Here is a 19,006-nt window from a genome sequence, read left to right on the forward strand (position 1 = left end):
TTTCAACGAAAACATTCTAGAGAGGGCGCTCAAATAGCATAGACATTTAGATAGCTGGTGCTATTAAAATGTCATGAAATGTTTCTATAAGTAATGCCATACAAATTATAGCATGATGCACGAAGCTGGTGCTTTGTTTATAGCAAGCAAGTTATCAGTCTTACACATAGGTGTCACTGATTTTTGTATTTTGTTTCATATGAAACATTTCATACATTTTAGTACCAGCGCTTACATCTTTGTTCAATCATATGGAAGGTATCGATTTGATCTAAAACAATACTGTTATGGTTTTAAAAAGCGATTTGATGTATATTTATTTTTATTATTTATTATTGAAAATATTTCCAGCAAAAAGAGCTTTAAAATGTAAATAGTGTTATAAGCATAAGAAAATGTAATAAAAAAGATATCATACACCTGGCCATACGGCCATAGCTATGATATACTTGGAAACGTTCATATTGTTAAAAAAAGTAAAATATTGAAACATACAATGTTGTGTTAAGTTTACCTCAAATATTCAATATAAAATTATGAAGTGTTAAATTGACAATTTGAGATTCACAAAACAACTTGAAACATAGTTGAATCAGGCGCTGCATCAACAATCATTTATTTTTGTTTTTATTTATTTATTTTTATTTATTTGCATCTTTTTACATGTTTTGCTTATGCTTTAAAAGTACTATCAAGATGCTCCAGGACCAGTTCAAAGGACCTACTCATCACAACCATGCTGATTTTCTGGATCTTTCCACGTTACGAGACACTGTTAACAACAAATACTAAGAAAGCAAGAAATCTTTGGAACTAAGCTCCCATTTTAAAAGTATGTTCAACAAAAAATTGCATCAAACCTAATAAAGCTTGTTTTATGAACTTTGGGTTACCAACATCCGAAAAAAAACCAAAAAAAGGAAATAAAACATTATCCTTTATATGTTATCTTAAACAGCAAAATAGCTAAACCAAAAGTTCAAACAGAGCTAATTTTCAAAAGTTTTAGAAGTGCATGGGGTAAATTCTTTAATTGTTCTCGCAAACACGATCTAAATCGGAAGCATTTGATTTTATAGCATAATCTATGCATTGCATTTTCATTTGAACTACGAGATGAAAATCAGAAAGAAAACCTCTGGAAGCAGGCAAACAACCCCATTTCAGTGTGTATCTCAAAAAGTGTGTACAACAAAATGTTCGTAAAGTAAAACAAATAATTTTAATGTGTGTGGAACAGCGTAAAACAAGATCTCAAATATGAACCTTCATTAAAAACACACCGTCACGTGCTCTTATGGACATCCGTAGAGCCTTTTCTTTGGGTTCAGATACTTCGAAAGCAAACACTTGCGTAAATCTTAATCCTACCCGATTGATTCGAGACCATCGCAGCACAGAACGACCTTTTGTTCAAGATGTGTTTCGAGGTGTTTTTCTGCGTAAGACACATCACTGGCAGCGTTTTTGAATGAATGACTTACACAGCGAAAGAAAAAAGCTCGGAGTTTGGGCTAGAAAAAGGATCGCACGAAAAACCACCCCCGGGAGGCCCCACTTTGCAGGCCCATTTTTAAGCCATTTTCGCATAGAAAAAAAAACCTAACCGCTAGAGATCGTTGACCGCTCGCGCCTAAAGATCATCAATGGAAAAACGGTTCCGATTCCGATGCTGGACCATCCGCGGAACGGCATTGTTCGCCGGAAAACGGGGTGCCGGCGGTTGGTTTTATTATTCAAATTACCGCGGGTTCACGAAAACCCGCCAACAGAGACATTGAACTTGAACTTGCTCTGTGGCGAACGCGAAAGCGCGACTCGCAGAAGGGCCAAAAAAAGAAAAAAAACCACAACGAAAAAGTGAGAGACCCCCCAAAAAGCCTCACGCGATTTCATTTTCTCCGTCCGTCCATCCGCTTCCGACGTGTATTGTTTCGTTCGTGCCCCAGGACCCCACGGGGGTGGTGCGGAAAAACGCGCCCAAACTCAAAACAATGATCAAAATTAGTGACGCGTAGGTCGCGGGTCGCGGAAAGCACCTTTTGCAAGCTGCTCCAACAATTACGGCTGGTGGTTGCAACAAAGGAAGGTTCATACGCCACAACAATGAGAGGATGGAACCCGGAATACGTTGACCCCCTGTGTGTGTGTGTGGAATAGCCCTCTGCCGATCCAAAGGGAAGGTTTGCTTTGTATCGTGAAAATCAACCCCATACACCTGGGTGACCAGCGATGTGGCCTACCAAATGTTTCCTTTTCCTGGCTTCCAGCAGTGAGAGTGCATTGAGTGGTGAAAACAATTGACGGACGGCACGAGTCGAAACGTGTGGGAAAATGCTGGGAAAACGAGGAAAGCACTTGCCAGAATCATCTGAGGGATGGACGCAACACTTCATGCGTTTTTAATTTTATTTAAATTCAATTGCTCTTTATTTTATTGCAGAGTATCTCTCCCTAACGCTTCATTAATACGCTTGGAGATCGTCAAAAAATGCATAAACGTGTAACAGAGTAACATCCAATTGGAATAATAGAAATCATCACTCATATAAGGTCGAGCTTCAATCGTATGTGCGAGATGTACCGCAGCTATCCATTGAATACTTTTTGTAGTAGAAATAACATCAGTATGAGGCTGTAATTCTCGCTTTCCTATGTTTAAGGAATTATGGGAGTTATTCTGAATCATGAGTACGGTAGAATTCGCCCATAGAATGCTCCTCTTCGGTAATTGCAATTAGTCCTATCTGTTTAAATCATTAAAAGAAGAATGTCAACTTCGAGGCATAATGTTCTATCATTCTAAGAAATGCAACACTACTAGCATGTTATGCAAAATAAACCATGATGAACCATCCAAAGTTTAGGACCTCCACGCTGATCATATACATTTGAAACGAATGTGATAAATTTTGTGGATTTTTTCTACGGATATCGCGTTAGAAAACATGAAAAAACTACTGTGTAAATGGTAGAATATTTTTTGCGAACGCATAAACAGTTGTTAATACAGCACAAGTTATATGAACAAAATTCAAAAGAATCTAAATGATAAAGAGATCCAAGCTGCATTGGCTAGTTCCCCTATGCGTTGATGCCTTTCAAACGCTAAGCAGAAATAAAATAGAGGCGTAATTTTTATCCCACGCTACGTTAAGATGAACACAATCTACGTATAATCCAGGAAGATGGTCTTCGATCGAGGCAAACAGATCTTTAAAACCTCTCGATCGTTTAGATACTTTACTTAGTAGATCTATAGCGTTAAAACAATAGTCGGGGCTTGTACGCTACCATACATATAAGAGCGTTATTTTGATTATCGTTTTTTTTGGGGTTTTGATCGGTCATTGGAATAATGCGATAATAAAAGCATGAAATGTGCATTCATTTCCAGATGGATAGATAATCCAGACTTTCCGGGTTGCTCGAAATAATCATGTCTACTGTCAAAATTAACACTGAGCTAAAGGTTAATTACAAGAAGCTTACAAATAGGAAGCATACAGGGTCGTTGGTTACAGAACGGACAAGGCGGATGTAGGAAGAGTTGATGCGAATTTTTTTATCGTTTGTTTCAAACAGATTATAAAGATTTAATTCTCTGCTTTAACTTTAAATCTTTGATTGTACGATTAGACAAATTCTTTCTTAAGCTTTTTAAGTATAAATGTAATTTGCCTAACGATTTTCATTGTCTTATTTATCTGTGAATCTTATCTATGTATTTCAAAAAAGCATAAATTCAAAAAAATTTAGCTAGTTTTTTGGAGAACGTTTTCCATATTCAGTTTGAATTGAATAGTAAATGTAGTATATGCCCGTCTACAATATTGAATAAAAGATTGTATTGCTATAGCATTAAGTTTTTTTTTCGTATTTGTTTCGCTCGTATGAATGATCCTTACTTCAAACAAAATTCGGCTATGCCATTCACATTTAGTAACAAATACTGTTTCATGACATTTAAAGTAAAAACGTATGCTAATAATTACAATAATCGTATTTCACATTACGATTGCACAAATGGTTTAATTTTTTGTGTTGAACAATATTGAATAACAAAGAATATTGAAAAACAAAAGTTGTCTGGCTGTCGCGACTTTTATTTTATTACCGATTAATTATACTGATTCATTGATCGTGGAGACTATTATATCCTTTCAACTCGACCTTTACTTAAAGTCAATACCCTCTGTATCATGTTTCTCGTTTCCTTACTACATATGATGACATATAGCGGCCAGTCATCTATTTAGTTTTTTAATGCGCTAATGTATTTAGAATGCATTATTTGCATCGAGTTTGTTTCGGCATTCGTTCGGAAAGGCAATACTATTTTTTTGCAATGTGTATTTTATTGCATAAATAATAAAAAAATAATAGAAGACAAATAATTTAAAAATTAATTAAAAAACATTGCAACAGTTGTAATGTAAAGAAAAACGGTTTCGTAAAACACACACTCGTATTTTTAAAACAGAAGGAAAATGATTGATTAATGAACCAGTAAAATAGTGGTTTTTCCCGTACCGGGAATCGAACCCGGGCCTTCCGGGTGAGAGCCGGATATCCTAACCACTAGACAATACGGGATGTTGTGATCATTGTTTCATGAAATTTGTGTGAAATAAGGATGCACAATTTTCATCCGCATGCTCGTTAGAAACTGTTTCTTCATCGAGACACCTACGAAAGACTTACGGTAGATTCTAGCTTGAAATCACCCGAAATGCATCCCTTTGGGGTATTCTAATTATAGCCAAACGTATTCGGACCTAGTATGAGCATACGGCTGCAATCATTGAGTATTAAATTTAATTAGTATGCATCGTAGCATCGGTTCTATTGCTTCTAGTACATTAGACACCGCCTCGATAGCGCAGTAGGTAGCGCGTAAGTCTCATAATCTTAAGGTCGTGAGTTCGATCCTCACTCGGGGCAATGAATGAAAATCAAGAAGCTATCAAAAAATAAGTTCTTCGAATCTATTTTGTTGTACATGAATGATTGATGATTGAAGCAGCGAAAGAGGAAAAAAAAAATGATCGTCACCATTCATACATGCTGAGGCGTGTGTTCCAATTGATGAATTGCATAGCTAAATGCCTCTACTCACCCAGAACACTCTCCCTACCGATCACCAATGGACGGAGAGGCAGTCTATAATTATCGATCATTTATGATAAATGAACGAACGATCAACAGCAAACGAATGTTGCTTATTATACTTGCGGATGCATTTATTGACAAAACATAATACTAATGCTTGGTAGTATTGATAATACAGAAAATTTAAAGCTTAACTAAAAGAAAATTTATAGATTCATCAATGTTTAAAGTTATTCATATGCTTTAGCATTTTTTCTGTTCATGATTTTCTGATATTAAGTAAAGCTACTATGTGGGGTTTGAACCACCAGAAGCAACCCAAATTGAACCCCAAAGACTGCATAAATTAACCATGCTACCCAATCTTCAACTAGTACAGCTTGTTGAATGCTTTTAACTGCTGTCTCGTGGTATTTTCGCTTCATTTTGAATCACTTTAAGGCCCAAGAAAAATGAGCCTTCCTGTTCGATTGGAGCCGCCCCATACTCGTGCGTGATTTGGAAGTTCGAACCCCTCCTTAGCAGCAGTTAGCACTCTTTGTCTGTTCACCAGCAGCCACCAGCAGCCACAAAAGCACCTCGACAGCTTTCGTCCATCCTGTCTGCCATCACGCAAGCCAGCCGGCCTGGAGGCGCCCGTCGCTCAAAAGGTTGCGAGGTTCGGATAACAGTGGTCTCAAGTCGTCAAGGTCTTACTCCACTCGAACGCTGCAGTTGCACTACATTTCTCAACCATCCCCGAGATGGGGTGGGAAAAATGGCGAGTCTACTGGAGCAAACGGAAAAACCGGCACTGCGCAAATTGCGCTGACCAAACGCGGATGTACTGCGCACTTGCGCCTTCGAGCTCCCCGCAAGGCAAGCTTGAGAGAGAACACAATCTGCTTGAGGACGTGAGGTTGACGTCTCGGGCGGAGGAAGTCTTGCGATATCCGTTCTCTTTTGTCCACGTTCCGTTGGCAAGCCCTCGTAAACATGGTGGGCTCGAGCCGGTGCCTTTCACTTCTCGACGTTGCTGGATGTTCCCTCGGATGGGGGAGACGAGAAGGGCACACACACACCCACCTACTGGACCGCGCCCAACCACGGGCAGAGTGACTGACAATCCCCCCTTGTTGGTGGGGGGGTTGGATAGTGTGAAAAAGAAAAAAAAACAACCGCATCCAAGCTCCTTCGAAAGAACGCACAAAACCTACTCGATCTTCGAACCTCACTCGTTGATCGGCAAGAGCTTTTCCATGCTCAGTTATTGAGGCGTTGTCCACAATCCACGATCACTGCATTATGCGAAGCAAAACGAGAGCAAAAAAAAAAGGAAAACTCGCTCCAGAAGCTCAAAACAAAACAGGAAAAACATCTCAAGGGCAAAGAAAAAAAAACACAGGGAGAACCGAAAATGGCGCACTGATCGCTACACAAAGAAACCAACCGCATCGTCCACTGGAACCGGTCGTTCGATTGGGAACCCATTTCCCAGGGTAGGTTTCCTGCGGGCGATCGCGCAAAAAACCCGATACTGGATGACCTTTTTGGGGACGAGTGGACGCCGGCGAATGTCGCTTCCTGCGCCATTCTGGTCGGTTTTCCTTTCGTTTCACGGCGTTCGATAAGTTCTCGGTTGTTGTTCTCTTGCTTTTGCTGGGCTCGTTACGCTTCGTTGGGTTGGTTTTCGTTTTTCAAACTAATAAGCGTAACGATTCACCATCCAAACCGTCTCGCGGTAACCCTTGGAGTGCCAGAAAGGAGTCGAGAAGTTGATATTCCTTCCTAAAAACCACGAAAAGATGAAGCGATGGTGGTTGGTGAAGTTATGATCAACCTGAAAATGCAAGTGTGATGTAATATTCTTCGAGCAAATTTGATCATCGAATGGTACGAAATGTACCATTTTTCAACCAATTTATTTAACTCCAACAACATGTTGTTCAACATGTTCGTTTTTATAACCCATATCTTCGAGCGTGCTCCCGTTAAAGTTCAGTTGCGTCGAATTGAAATTGCAATTAAGCGTATGCAACGATCGTACGTTTAACAACTTCATCCCTCGTTTGTAAGCCCACTTTACTTTCGCTACTCTCATCCCGAATGTCCATCACGCACCGAAAGGTTAGCTCCACATGACCACCAGTGATCGAGTGATCGAGCCATATTGTAGGTCAGTTGGACCTGCTACATCGTCCACGGCGACTGATCGCGGTTTGTTTCGTTCTTCTCCATCGCCACCACTGGGAACTTGCTTTCCTTTCGTGCTGAAGCCTTTTTCCGTCGCGGATCGGCGACTTTTGTTTTCGCGTGTGCTTTTGCTCAAGCAACCGAATAGGGTGGTACGTACGGTTGCATAATGGTGCGAAAATTTCGCAGGACCCTTAAGCCGTTGAGTTGCACCGACGTCGACCGGACATTGTAGCGCTGTAGTCGTGACCTTAGCTTTTGTTTCGCTTCTTCGCTGGGCGGTTGCAATAATTGCAGCAATCTGCAACAACCAAAAAAGCAAAAAGCAGAAAAAAAACCCGACCCTTTTCCGGGCGTCTACGGCGTTCCAGCGGGTGTGTGGGAGAAAAAAAGAAACCCCATCTATTGTGGAAAAGTACCAGCGTCATCAGCGATGGTTGAGAAGACAACACGACACGCGGTTGGGCTAGTTTGTTTGTTTATCGTTTTTATTGGTATTTTTCAGAAAAAAAAACTAATTTTTATTTCTATTTCAATAGTAATAGTAAATTAAATTATGTTTTATATAATGACACATGCTTCATGTTCTTTTCCTTCGCTACACCTTCGCCCACAGTCTCTGCCTCGCGCACCTTTCCTTATCCTATCCACCTAATCGTCAAAGGGTGTGCATTCTACCAGCACTGCAAGCGCTGGAAATCACGATGGGTGGATGGGAGACATTAATGTTTTTTTTTTTCGTGCTGATTATTCTCCCTCTTTTTGACTGATCAAAATGAGAAGCCGAAAAAATCCTTCCCACCACACACGTGTGACGTGCCTGCGCTGCAACCCATCGACGATTGCGCTCTCTGTTCCATCCATTTTGCATCCTTTCTCGTGCTCTACACCTAGCCTTTTTGCTGCATTCGCTTACGCCCTCGCCCACAATCTCAATCTCTACGGGGAGAGAAATGAAACACGCACACATACGATACAGTATTGCATCAAATATTACGTTTACAGCACGCGCGTTCACAATTTACAGCTCTGCGAGAGAAACTTCCACCCCTAATTCGCCAAGCGTTCGTCCTCTCGTGCTTGGATTAGGTTTGTTTTTTTTGTCAGTGATCGGATTTTTATTCGTGTTTCTTTTTTGCAGCGTGTGTTTTGTTTGTGGTTTGCCAGCCTTTCGACTTGTGTTGTGTTGTGTTCCTCTGTGCTGTTCATTATTGTTCGCTGCTCCATTTTGCTCATTCAAATTCACTTCACAGGACACACAGGCTTAGCTTTACTCGCAAAAGGATTTTTACTCAAGTCTCCGGTTTTGTTTTGTTTATATTTTTACATACACCTCGGCGTAACAATCAGCTCAATCGGACCGTTTCGGACGGGGTGGGACGCTTCGACTTCGTCTGCTTTCCGATGGGTCCCACCAACCGCCGCAAGAAAAATGAAATCCCGCCTGCCCGTTTAAGGACCTTTAAGGGGGGAAAAGGAAAACGCGTGCCCTTAAACCGCAATACGGATGCTACTTATGCTATTACTGCTTAGCTATGTATCTAGTTTGTAATAACTTCACAAGTTCATGTATTTTTTTCACATTTTCACAAAGTTTTGAATGTACTTTTTTTCTTGCATTACGCAATATAGTTTGTTTGTTTGTTTGTTTTTTTTGTTGTATTTGTTTTGTATTGTTTATATCTTCACATTAGATTAAACGATTTGACAGAAATCTTACTTGATCAATGTCCTTGCTTGTTTGCAATTGTTTTTTTGTTGTTGTTGTTGTGTTTGCTTTCATACGTGTTTTCGTATAGATTATCGACACTCATTTAAAGTAGTAGAAGGTATTCTTAAAGGACCCGAATCGATGGTCGATCCGGAAGAGTTTAGACTTTGTTTGATCATCTCATGCACGTCTGCTTCATGCACGCATTTTCACTTCTTTCTTCACTGTTATACTCAGTACTCTAACGTTCTTGCTAGCTTCGCTTTGTCAATGCTGTTTTGTTTTGTGTTGTTGTGTGTTGTTGGTTCAGTTTGTCTTGCTCAACTAGGCTGCACTTAAAAGTACCCACTTTTATCTTTTTTTCTTTTCTTTTCTTTTCTGTTCTTACCAGCAGCTTTGCCTTTCCATTGCCTTGCGTGATTGCATAAAAGAAAAGGTTTTGTTAACAGAAAAACAACCTCTGCTGATTAGTGCCGTTTCGTAGGACAGTACTCGTTGAGATTACAAACTAAAGAACCAAAGGAATGCAAAAAGTGTGTTTGCCACACGTGCCTTTTTTTCTGTTCCAACTTTTCCTTGCATCCCCGATACCTAGCAGACCTCCCGTTCCGTTTATAGTGTGATTGGTTCCACAATGCAAGCTACAGCAGGCCAACTGCACTTTGTGGGAAACAAAGTAATTAAACAACCGATGATGATTGCCCATGGAGGATACAAGCCATTGAGAATGCCCTCCGTTTTGTTACGAATACAAGGGGCAGGGATTTAAAGCGAATCAGGAGCATAGATTGAAGGATGCTGCCTTCAGGAAAGGATCGAGAAAGAAAGGACTTTTTTGTATCGCACTCCGACCGATCGAATAACAAAAGGAACTTGGGGAATGGCTGCATTAATGCAGATTCAAGCATGGGTCTGTCTGTCCGCTGTCACCGTTCCAAAGTGCACGTACTATTCTGATCCATTCATTCATCACTATCTCTTAATTCTCACTCTCACTCCTTGTCTAAGCTTGTCTGAATAACTTCCTTTTGTTTTGTTTTATTCCACACCCAAAACCTGCACGGCGTCGGGAAGATAAAACGAGTCTGCAAGGAAAGGAGCGATGCGGGTACGTTCTAATCACGTGGAGCGTATCGTTTTTAAAAACTAACAATTAATCAACATAGCATCAAAACTTAACGATGTGGTAAATAGTTATCGCACTCAGGTATTTTCGGGGATGGGTGACCACTGCGCGGCCACTCCCGAATGATGCAGAAGAAGCCAAAACAACCAATCAACGTACTGACAAGAATACCGCCTCTTCTTTGTTTTCCCAACCCGGCACAACCCCTTTCTTTACTGAACCGAAAGACGGAGCCGGAAGTTTTCCCCGTGGCTACAATTTTGGCAAGACATCGATTTAAACTAACGCATTCGTTGCGCGATATAGCTTGGTTAAATCGTATAATGAATAGCCATTGTTTGGATTGAGTTTTTGTTTAATTTCTATTTTATGTTGATTATTTTTTTCCTCTTTTTGTAGGTTTGTAGTGTATCTATGCTTCTCGTCTGCCTTTCGCATTCTGTATATGTGTGTATGTTTTTCCCCTCTTCTTCTTCGCTGATTCATTATTATGCTTCAGTTAGTTTGGTTTAAATGTGTATTTCGAACATGTTTGCTGTTTGCATACTGCGCCGACCAGTAGTTATTTTTGTTTGCTCTGTTTTCGTTCGCTATTTTTCAGCTTGATCGGTATGGCTGTTTTGGAAGGATAGTATTTCTAGCTCGTTTTTGTTAAAGTTGACAAGCGCCCGCTCACCACGCAGCGCACACGATATATTGTGTTGATAAGACGTTCGTTTCGACGTTCGTTTCGAACGATCGTACTCGCGATCTACGACTACCGTTCAACTGCTGATCCTGTCAGTTGCACGCGGCTAAAATAGATATTCATATGTCCTCTCTCTCTCTCTTCGCTTTCGCTCCAGCGTCAATGCTTCCAGCTAACTCGTCAAACCGTATAATGCATTCGTGTTCGTCCTTCGCCGCCACGCCGTGTGACGTGTTAAGTAAAATACGTATATTTTCTCTCTCTCTCTCTCTCTCTCTCTCTCTCTCTTTCGTCAACAATCCTGAAATCTCTCGCCCCCAGTTCCCGGGGGGTAAAAATCCAACCCGCCCAACAAACCTTGCCACCCGCTGCAGGATGGAAGTCACAAGCCACAGTCATTTAACATTGGACAAATAGTTAGTTTAAAAGCATATGCATTAACAATGAGTGTCTCCGCTACTCGCCCGCTGAATTGCTATCACCTACGGAATCCCACGACAGTCTATCGGGTCTCTTGAATTACAGTAGTGCTTTTGTGGCTGGAACCCAACCACGAGGGCCCGTCCCAGGCACCCAGATTTGTAGTGTGTTATTCTCGTCTCTGTCGCATCTGCCGGCCCCAATTATTATCTGCCGCCATTCTTCACGCAATCATACCCAATCAGCTACCGGCAGCTAGCTGGGCCTTCCGTTTACTGCCACCCGGCGCAAAGCACACACGTTCACAGTCACCCTAAGCCGAAATTTTATTCCCAACCCTCGCGATCGCCAGCCGTGGCGCAACGATGGTATCTATAGCATCTTAAAAACAAATTGTGAGGAGGAATAAACACAGCCATGTCTCAGTAATTAGATTTTTCGTTTGATTTCTCCCGATCCCGATGGGTCCGTTTCTGTGCCCACGCACCGTTTACACTCGCTGTTTGGCTTCTCTGTACAGTACATGTTGCTTGGTGCGATTGCGAAGCCCTTTGCCCTTGTGTCTTTTGAATTTTCGTTCTGCTTCGGTTCGCTCAAGCACGCCGGCTTTGCTTACCCGTGAACGTGATTCAACGGTCGACCAAAAATATATTCATATATGCATCTCGCTGCCAGCCGGATTGCTTGCACGCCCCTAGGAGAAGAGCCCTGCAAGAGCTGCAAGTAACCGCGCATTCGTTCGCTTTAAGTGAATTTTCACGCACGGCAGCTGCCCACCCTTCACGCTGCAACACGGGTTTTTTTTTCGTGAGATCCTATCTGTTCAGACCTGTTTGAACTTTGAGTACGACACTGCTGCCGTGTCCCCGGGGAGTAACACAAGGAAACCTGCTCAATTGGTCGAACCCTGAGCTGGATCCCTCACCTCACGCACAGCAGCAGTCTTCGAATATATGCTTCCTTTACACAATTATTTACAGCTTTTTCTGGTGTGGACACCGATGGACGAGTGAGTGGGGTGTGTGTGTGTGTTTGTGTGTGGTTGTGAAGAATGCGTTAAAATTCGTTCTTTTGCTCAGATGAACGTGGATAACTCGGTCAGATAAGTACATACACCTTCTTTCTAGCAGCATCTCTAGATGCCGTCCACGAATCGTACCGACCGTTTCCCACGGGTGTTTTGACCGGAAGTGATCATCACACGGTCATGCTCTTAGTTCTCGTGCTCTCCTGAAGCAAGCTTTTAAAATGGCGTCACACTCCCCGAGGATCAGGTCCCAAGTCCTCCAAAATGAAACACAAACCAACCCGTCTCAAGGAGGGGCCAGCCGTCGACGAAGAAACCAAAAAAAAAACACACATCTTACACTGATGAAGAAAATTTCTAGTACACCGGTTACTGACGTACCAGCACACACCCACACGCGTACACACAAACATTTACACGGACAAAACACGGACAGAGTTACGTCGAAATGAACACGTTCCCGAGCAGGTTCACCTGTGGGATGAATTGCTTGTTATTGTTAAGTGGGTTACTCTGGACACGAGTCCTCGCCCTCCCCAGCAACCACCTCCTTGACCTCCCTACGCCATCACTCCGCCAATCGATCTTTCCCCAAATCACAGCACAATCCTTCCACTTTGCCAGCGCTCCCGTTGGGTGATCAATGGAAGCGCAGGGAGAGAGAGAGATAGAGGAAAACACACTACGGGGAAAACCCAAAACGGCAACAACAAAAAAAGCTCTCCTCCACCGCGCAAACATTCTCGACCACTCTGGGGCGATCGTGTTCGTGTTTGCGAGGAAAAAAAGATCCCCGGTGTTTGGTGCATGGGCTGCTTACAACTCTCGAGTGGAGATCCGGCCGACAAAACGGGTGTTGGCAAACGTTTGACAAGTGGCGTGGAAAAAACAACCACAACTCATAGTCTCAGCATGCCATGCCGTATCCACGTGACACGAAAAACCCCAGCCGTCTCGTGTTTCTTTGCTCTGCGCGCGGTTGCTTGCTTTGCTGGGGGGACGCTTTTCCCGAGTAAAATACTTCAAATTTATATTTCCACTGTATCGCACATATAGACATATTTCCATTTCGCACGCTCTGCAAGGCTCCCTAATTCACTTTACCCTTAAGGGCAATGCTTTCCATTGGCTGCTCGCATTCATTTCTTTTCCTCCTATCCGATATCCCAGCTAACCCCAGCTCGAGTTCATCCGACGGCGTCCGAGACGCAGTTTGCAGGACTGCAAGCACGCACTGAGCCGTTTTGCTAGGACCTGAAACAGACTTTCCTCTACCTTACTGTACGAGTGTGTGTGGGTGTGAGTGTGTGTGTGTGGATGTTTGTGTGTGTGTGTGTGTGTGGGTGGGTTTTTAGTTGGAGCGCTAGAGTGACGATCATCGCTCGACGATCGGTGCTTTCTCCAGCAGAACTCCTCCCGGCGGACACGGACTATAGTAGTAGTATTGGTGATCACCGGGTACAGCGAGCACGTACGCCGCCGAAGATGGCGCTGGTGACGGATCTGTCAGAGATAGCGAAAGTGGGGTTGGAGATACGAGGCCACACTTTGACCCCGCTGTAGACGGTGGGACTGATGAAGATGAAGAAGACTGCGCTGGATGGTAGGATGGTGAAGCTGGGGATAGTAGTTCGGTGGCTCGCTCCTGCGAAGCGTCAGCGCCTGCGATGCTGATGGTGGTGCTGGCATGGCCTGCCACCGCCGGCATTGCGCCAACTAATCACGTCGTTATCCAGCTGTTGCACGTGCACGGTGTGTAAGGAATGAGTGGGGCGTAGTAGATACCGTTCGCGTACAGCAGACCAGGCTGTGGGGCCAGCGTAATGGTCTGAGTCTGCGCAATCGTTGCCGTGGGTGGCTGTTGCTGTTGGGAGGATTGTTGCTGCTGTTGCTGCTGCTGCTGCTGTTGCTGCTGCTGGGTCTGCTGGGATTGTACTTGTTGCTGCTGTGCTGACACCTGGCACTGCTGGGGAGATGCGAGTTGCTGTTGCTGCTGTTGCTGCTGCTGCTGCTGGGTTTGTGACGTCGCCTGGTGTGGATGATGAGCAGGTGAGTGTACCAGCATCGTGGGCGATTGTGGGGACAGCTGCTGCGGTGACAGTGAGAGATGAGACATCTGCGTTTGCAACTGGAGCGTAGAGTGCTGCTGTTGCTGCTGCTGCTGAGAGTGAGCACTGCCAGGAGCTGCGGCGATCAGTCCAGTCGTGTGCTGTTGCTGCTGCTGCTGGTGTTGGTGCTGCTGCTGGTCGCGGTAGTAGATCGCCATGGCAAGGGACTCTATCAGCATGAGCGTTTGACGGCGCTCGTGCCCCATCAGACAGACGGTCGACTGCTCGACGACCTCGAATAAATGCATCAGGTACTGGTGCTGGAGGTGTTCTTCGCCCTCGTCGAAGAAGTGGTTCTTCAGGTACGACTCCAGCTTGCTGCGCTGCTGCCCAATGTCCGGGAAGTCGATGAAGAACCGAGAGCACATGTACCGCTCGAGCGTCTTGATGCGCTGCGTGTCGACCGGCATGTAGTTCCGCACCAGCAGGTTGCAGTACTTGAGCAAACCACCGCCCCGGATCTCCTCCGGCTGGCGTGTGGAGATCAGCTTCTTCTGCAGATGGTAGAGCGCCTCCTGGAAGTCACCGTACACCGACTCACCGACCACGGTCGGGTAGAAGTTCTCCGTGATCATCGGCATCTCGGCGCAGTCGTAGAACAGCAGCAGCGAATCGAGCACAATCTGGAACGAGTCGACACTGAACTCGAACTGCCGGCGCATCGTGTCGACAAACTTCAGCTCGACGTTCTTGTGGCCGGGCGAGTTGCCGAGCGAAATTAGGCTCCAGCGATCACCGTCACTGTTCACCTTCACCATCTTGCCGACGTACGCCTCCTTGAGCGAGCATTGCGTGATCTTGCGCTTCACCACACCCTCAGGCATGAGGTCCAGCAGGGAGGATAGCACGGCCGACTTGACACGGTCGTAGCTCCGGCTCGTACTGAAGTCGACGGCAAAGATCAGATCGAGATCGTTGTATGGCTGCGGCTCGGATGCCAACACATGACTAGCTGCGCCGCCGTTCAGGCGGATGTCCTTCACCCTCATTCCTGCACCGCCGGCCGCCACGTCCGTCTCCAGCTTCTCGCGCACGATGTTGACCAGATCCTTCAGCTTCACCTCCAGTGTCGGGAAGTTACCACGACCGTGGATCGACACCGGCTCGTTCATGACGTCGTTCAGCTTCATCACCTGCTCGAACGAAAGCACCGCCAGTCGCTGGGCCGGAATGTCCAGATGTTCGTAGGACGCTCCGGTTTCCGAGCCAGCCGACGAGATACAGGACGATGAGGATGACGTCGACGATGCGGACGAGGACGAGGACGAACCGGACGACACGGACAGAGACGCGCCAGTCGATGACGAGGACGAGTAGGCCGACGAGATGGAGCTGTTGGAGCGAGGTGATGGTGGTGGTGACACCGATCCACCTTCGGAGTGAGCGTAGCTCATCGTGGCGTAGTTGAATGTAGCTACCGGGTACGCATGTGGGTTGGTGTAGATCGTCGTTGTTGCTGGGGCGCCTCCACCATGGCGGTTGCTGGCATTCGTGCAGTTACTGCCGTAACTGTGCTGCTGCGTTTGTACATGATAGCTGTCCATGATCCGTGTGGAGTAAGAGTCGGGAACTTTTAAAGTTCCGCACTGCGAGGAAGAAACAGCGAGGAAGATATGCGTTAAAATCGTCGTTTAGCCAGCGATCGATGAATCTCAAGTCCGTTCCCACCACGGTGTATTCCCATCAAGCATATTTCACATTAATCACGAACTGCGACGTGCACAAGCACATAAACAATTCGTTAATTTGTTAGATCAAGATACTCGCGTCACTTGGAACCGATGGCGGTATTGCTTCTGTTTGTGAAATTCGATCGCACCACTAGCACATCATCCCTAAAATAATCAACCCCCACTTTGTGGTACCATCGAAGCGTCTAGCATTCCGATATGTGCGATCATGATGCACAGTTTAGTACATGCACACTAGGTTGTACCAAACACACGTACACGAAAGTCGCGAGATCGAGATCAAACACCAAGAAGCGGAACTGTGTCCGGAACAATGTCGGAATTTTCGTTCGTACGATACAGATATGCAAACAGTCAATGGCAAATAAAAAACTGCACCTTCTCCACCAGCCAGGGACGATCGTAAATTGAACAATGCTCTATGCACGGACGCACACACTCAAAACCGACAAGAAACCGCTTATCACCGTCCATTTAAGTAATCGACGACTAACTCCCGGTCGCTGGCTCGTGTACGTAACATTTTAATTCAATTGCTCACTTGTTCTCTTTCTCTCTCGCTCTCTCTCACACACACACTCAAACTCAAACACATCCACTAGCATTTCATTCATTCTGTTCAACTACGTCATGATCGCAAGGCTCCGCTGTTGCGAATTGTTGCTCAGTGTGACAGTAATTTGCGGTCCCATGCTCTCAACCACCACTTTCACGTTCCACATCCGATTGACCCGACGGCGGTACATCCCATCATCCCCCGTATCCCCCGTACCTGCTGTGGTTGTTGATCGACCTGTTTTTTTTTGTTTTCGTGTGGTCAACTAACGCTCGTTCGCTTCCGCGCGAACAAACACGCGGACACGTGAGTCGGTTCCGGTCGCACAAAAATCCAAAACACTACACGTCCACGTGTTGCAAAACTCGACGCGTCGTTGAATCGAGCGGAAAACCTAAGCTGCAACGGGGCAGGAAAAACGCCACCCACCCACTGATTCACTGATTCCGTGCCGGCAAACAGTGGCAAAGCACCGAAAAGCTTACAGAGATACACCTCGTCGCGGCGCCGTTCAAAGCGACACTGAACGCAGCCGAGTGTGCTCAGCTCTTTGCAGCAGCTTTTGTGAGTGTCGACTGTCGACTGTCGACTGTCGACGTTGAGTGAAGCATGCATGGTGGTCGACATAAGCTAACCTGCTTGCACCGTCACCCTTAGAATGTATAGCGGTTCTGGTGTTGGGGATGGAGATGGAGCCCTGCTTTGCTCCACAATTCACCTGCGTTTCGTGCTCCCCACACCAAAGTTAGGTTCTCGCGGTTTCTCGCGTCGACTTTCGACCTTTTTCCAACATTCACTCATCGCGAGAGCTGGAACTCGTGAGTGATCGTCGACCGATATGGTGGAGACAAAAATCCCCTAAAAACGCACCCCAACAACAACCCAATCGGATGGGGGCTGCACAACAAAACAACGGCGCTCGTTGCCTGGGCCACCTTCTTCTCGTCCACTCGTCGATCTCACCTGGCTGCGACTTCACTAGGCCTAGGTAGCCCCTCCAGCAACACCCGCGCAACCCACGAGGCCGCTCCCGTCAACCGATAATTGCGTCTCGTGAGCGCACCGTGGCCATCAGAGATCTTGTTTTTCTGTTTCCCTCCTATTTAGCCTCTCCGGCCTCGGGCACCATCCACCCCTGGATGTTTCGACGCCGCCATTAGTGACGCGTTCGCGGCCGCCGTTGTTGTTGCCGACGCTCGTGTATTGTTCGTTAAGCCAGGGTGGCTGGCTTTTTTTTTTGGTCAGTGTTGATGTTTTGCCGCTTCAGACTTCAGACCCGGTGTCCAGCAGCACTGATGCCGCCATTACGCCGTGCGTTTCGCCTCTATTCGGCCATTTTTCTACTCCTCTCTTGTGCGATCGCTTTGGGTGTGCAGGAAAATAAAGATCACAGAGAGTACTCCGATCAGCGAGCACTCAAAGATTTCGGTGAAAATGCTTTCAAAATATAGCCAGTTGACAGTAACAACACGCAGCAATCCAATTCCTGGTGCAGGCGAGCAAAAGCCGGAGAACTTAACGTTCGCTTCCGGTCACAAACCGCAATGCATTACTCATCAATTAGTTTGTTGCGACGTTGGACCAAAGCAAGTCGGTGAAGTCGGAGTTGAACGTGCTAATTTGCAAACTCGATAAACTTCCTGCCACACTTCAACGAGAGCTGCTTGCGATGGAAGCCAAACTGACTGGCAGCACCGTCCGATGGGTGATATGGCGGCATTCCCCCCGAAAACGAATGTATCTTTTATTGATACAAACGCGCCTTAACCGGACTGTTTACCGTTCGCGATAACGCTATATCAGTCTTTTGGTCTGGTTGTCCTGTTGATCCACCACGGGATGTCTGGAGATAACAGCAGTAGCTGATCACACATCCCGTGCCACGATCTGCGCGGTTGGACTCTCTTTGGTTCATGGCACATTTTTCGCCGAATTTTGCTGTGCAAATAAAGCGAGCGCAATGCGAACCTGTGTACGCTAATTTTCGCGGTGGTAAATCTTCCCTCCAACGACCTCGGCCCAGTATTAGCTCAGAGTAACCACGAGTGGCTGGGATAGGTTTGTTCGTAAACAAAATACACACATTCCTTCTCGTACACGTATCTCGTATTCGTTGGCTGGAAAGTCGCGGACAGCGGCATGGCAATCGATTAATCTAATACTCCAAGGGTGCAACGGCAACAGCTCCACATAAAATCGAACACAGAGCGAGAGAGAGAGCGAGAGACTGCGAGTGAGAGAGCGACAGAACACACCGATGGGAATGGTCTGACATAATACCGGTGTGTGGATATGTAAACTTGAACGACGACGTTGGTTTCGACCTCTGGAACTCGCACCTCCATTTCGATCGGAATTGAATGCAAAACGGAGCCAGAGCAGCCGATTGGCACAC

At 45.5% G+C, this 19,006-nt stretch overlaps 1 protein-coding gene and 2 non-coding genes across 3 annotated transcripts; 1 reads left to right on the top strand and 2 right to left on the bottom strand.

Moving 5' to 3' along the window:
* Positions 1 to 4,524: 4,524 nt before the first annotated feature.
* Trnae-cuc (transfer RNA glutamic acid (anticodon CUC)) lies at positions 4,525 to 4,596 on the bottom strand. Its single transcript has one exon. It is a non-coding gene; the product is annotated as a tRNA-Glu (tRNA).
* A 275-nt stretch (positions 4,597 to 4,871) lies between these two features.
* Positions 4,872 to 4,944, top strand: Trnam-cau (transfer RNA methionine (anticodon CAU)). The gene has a single exon. It is a non-coding gene; the product is annotated as a tRNA-Met (tRNA).
* A 9,032-nt stretch (positions 4,945 to 13,976) lies between these two features.
* LOC128724410 (uncharacterized) lies at positions 13,977 to 17,226 on the bottom strand. The gene is made up of 3 exons (XM_053818135.1): positions 17,041 to 17,226; positions 14,193 to 15,950; positions 13,977 to 14,153 (listed from the first exon to the last, which is right to left on the bottom strand). The coding sequence occupies exons 1-3, from the start codon at positions 17,224 to 17,226 to the stop codon at positions 13,977 to 13,979; spliced, it is 2,121 nt and encodes a 706-aa protein (XP_053674110.1).
* Positions 17,227 to 19,006: the final 1,780 nt, after the last annotated feature.

This window comes from Anopheles nili, chromosome 3 (genome assembly GCF_943737925.1).
Source record: "Anopheles nili chromosome 3, idAnoNiliSN_F5_01, whole genome shotgun sequence".
NCBI classification, from domain to species: domain Eukaryota; kingdom Metazoa; phylum Arthropoda; class Insecta; order Diptera; family Culicidae; genus Anopheles; species Anopheles nili.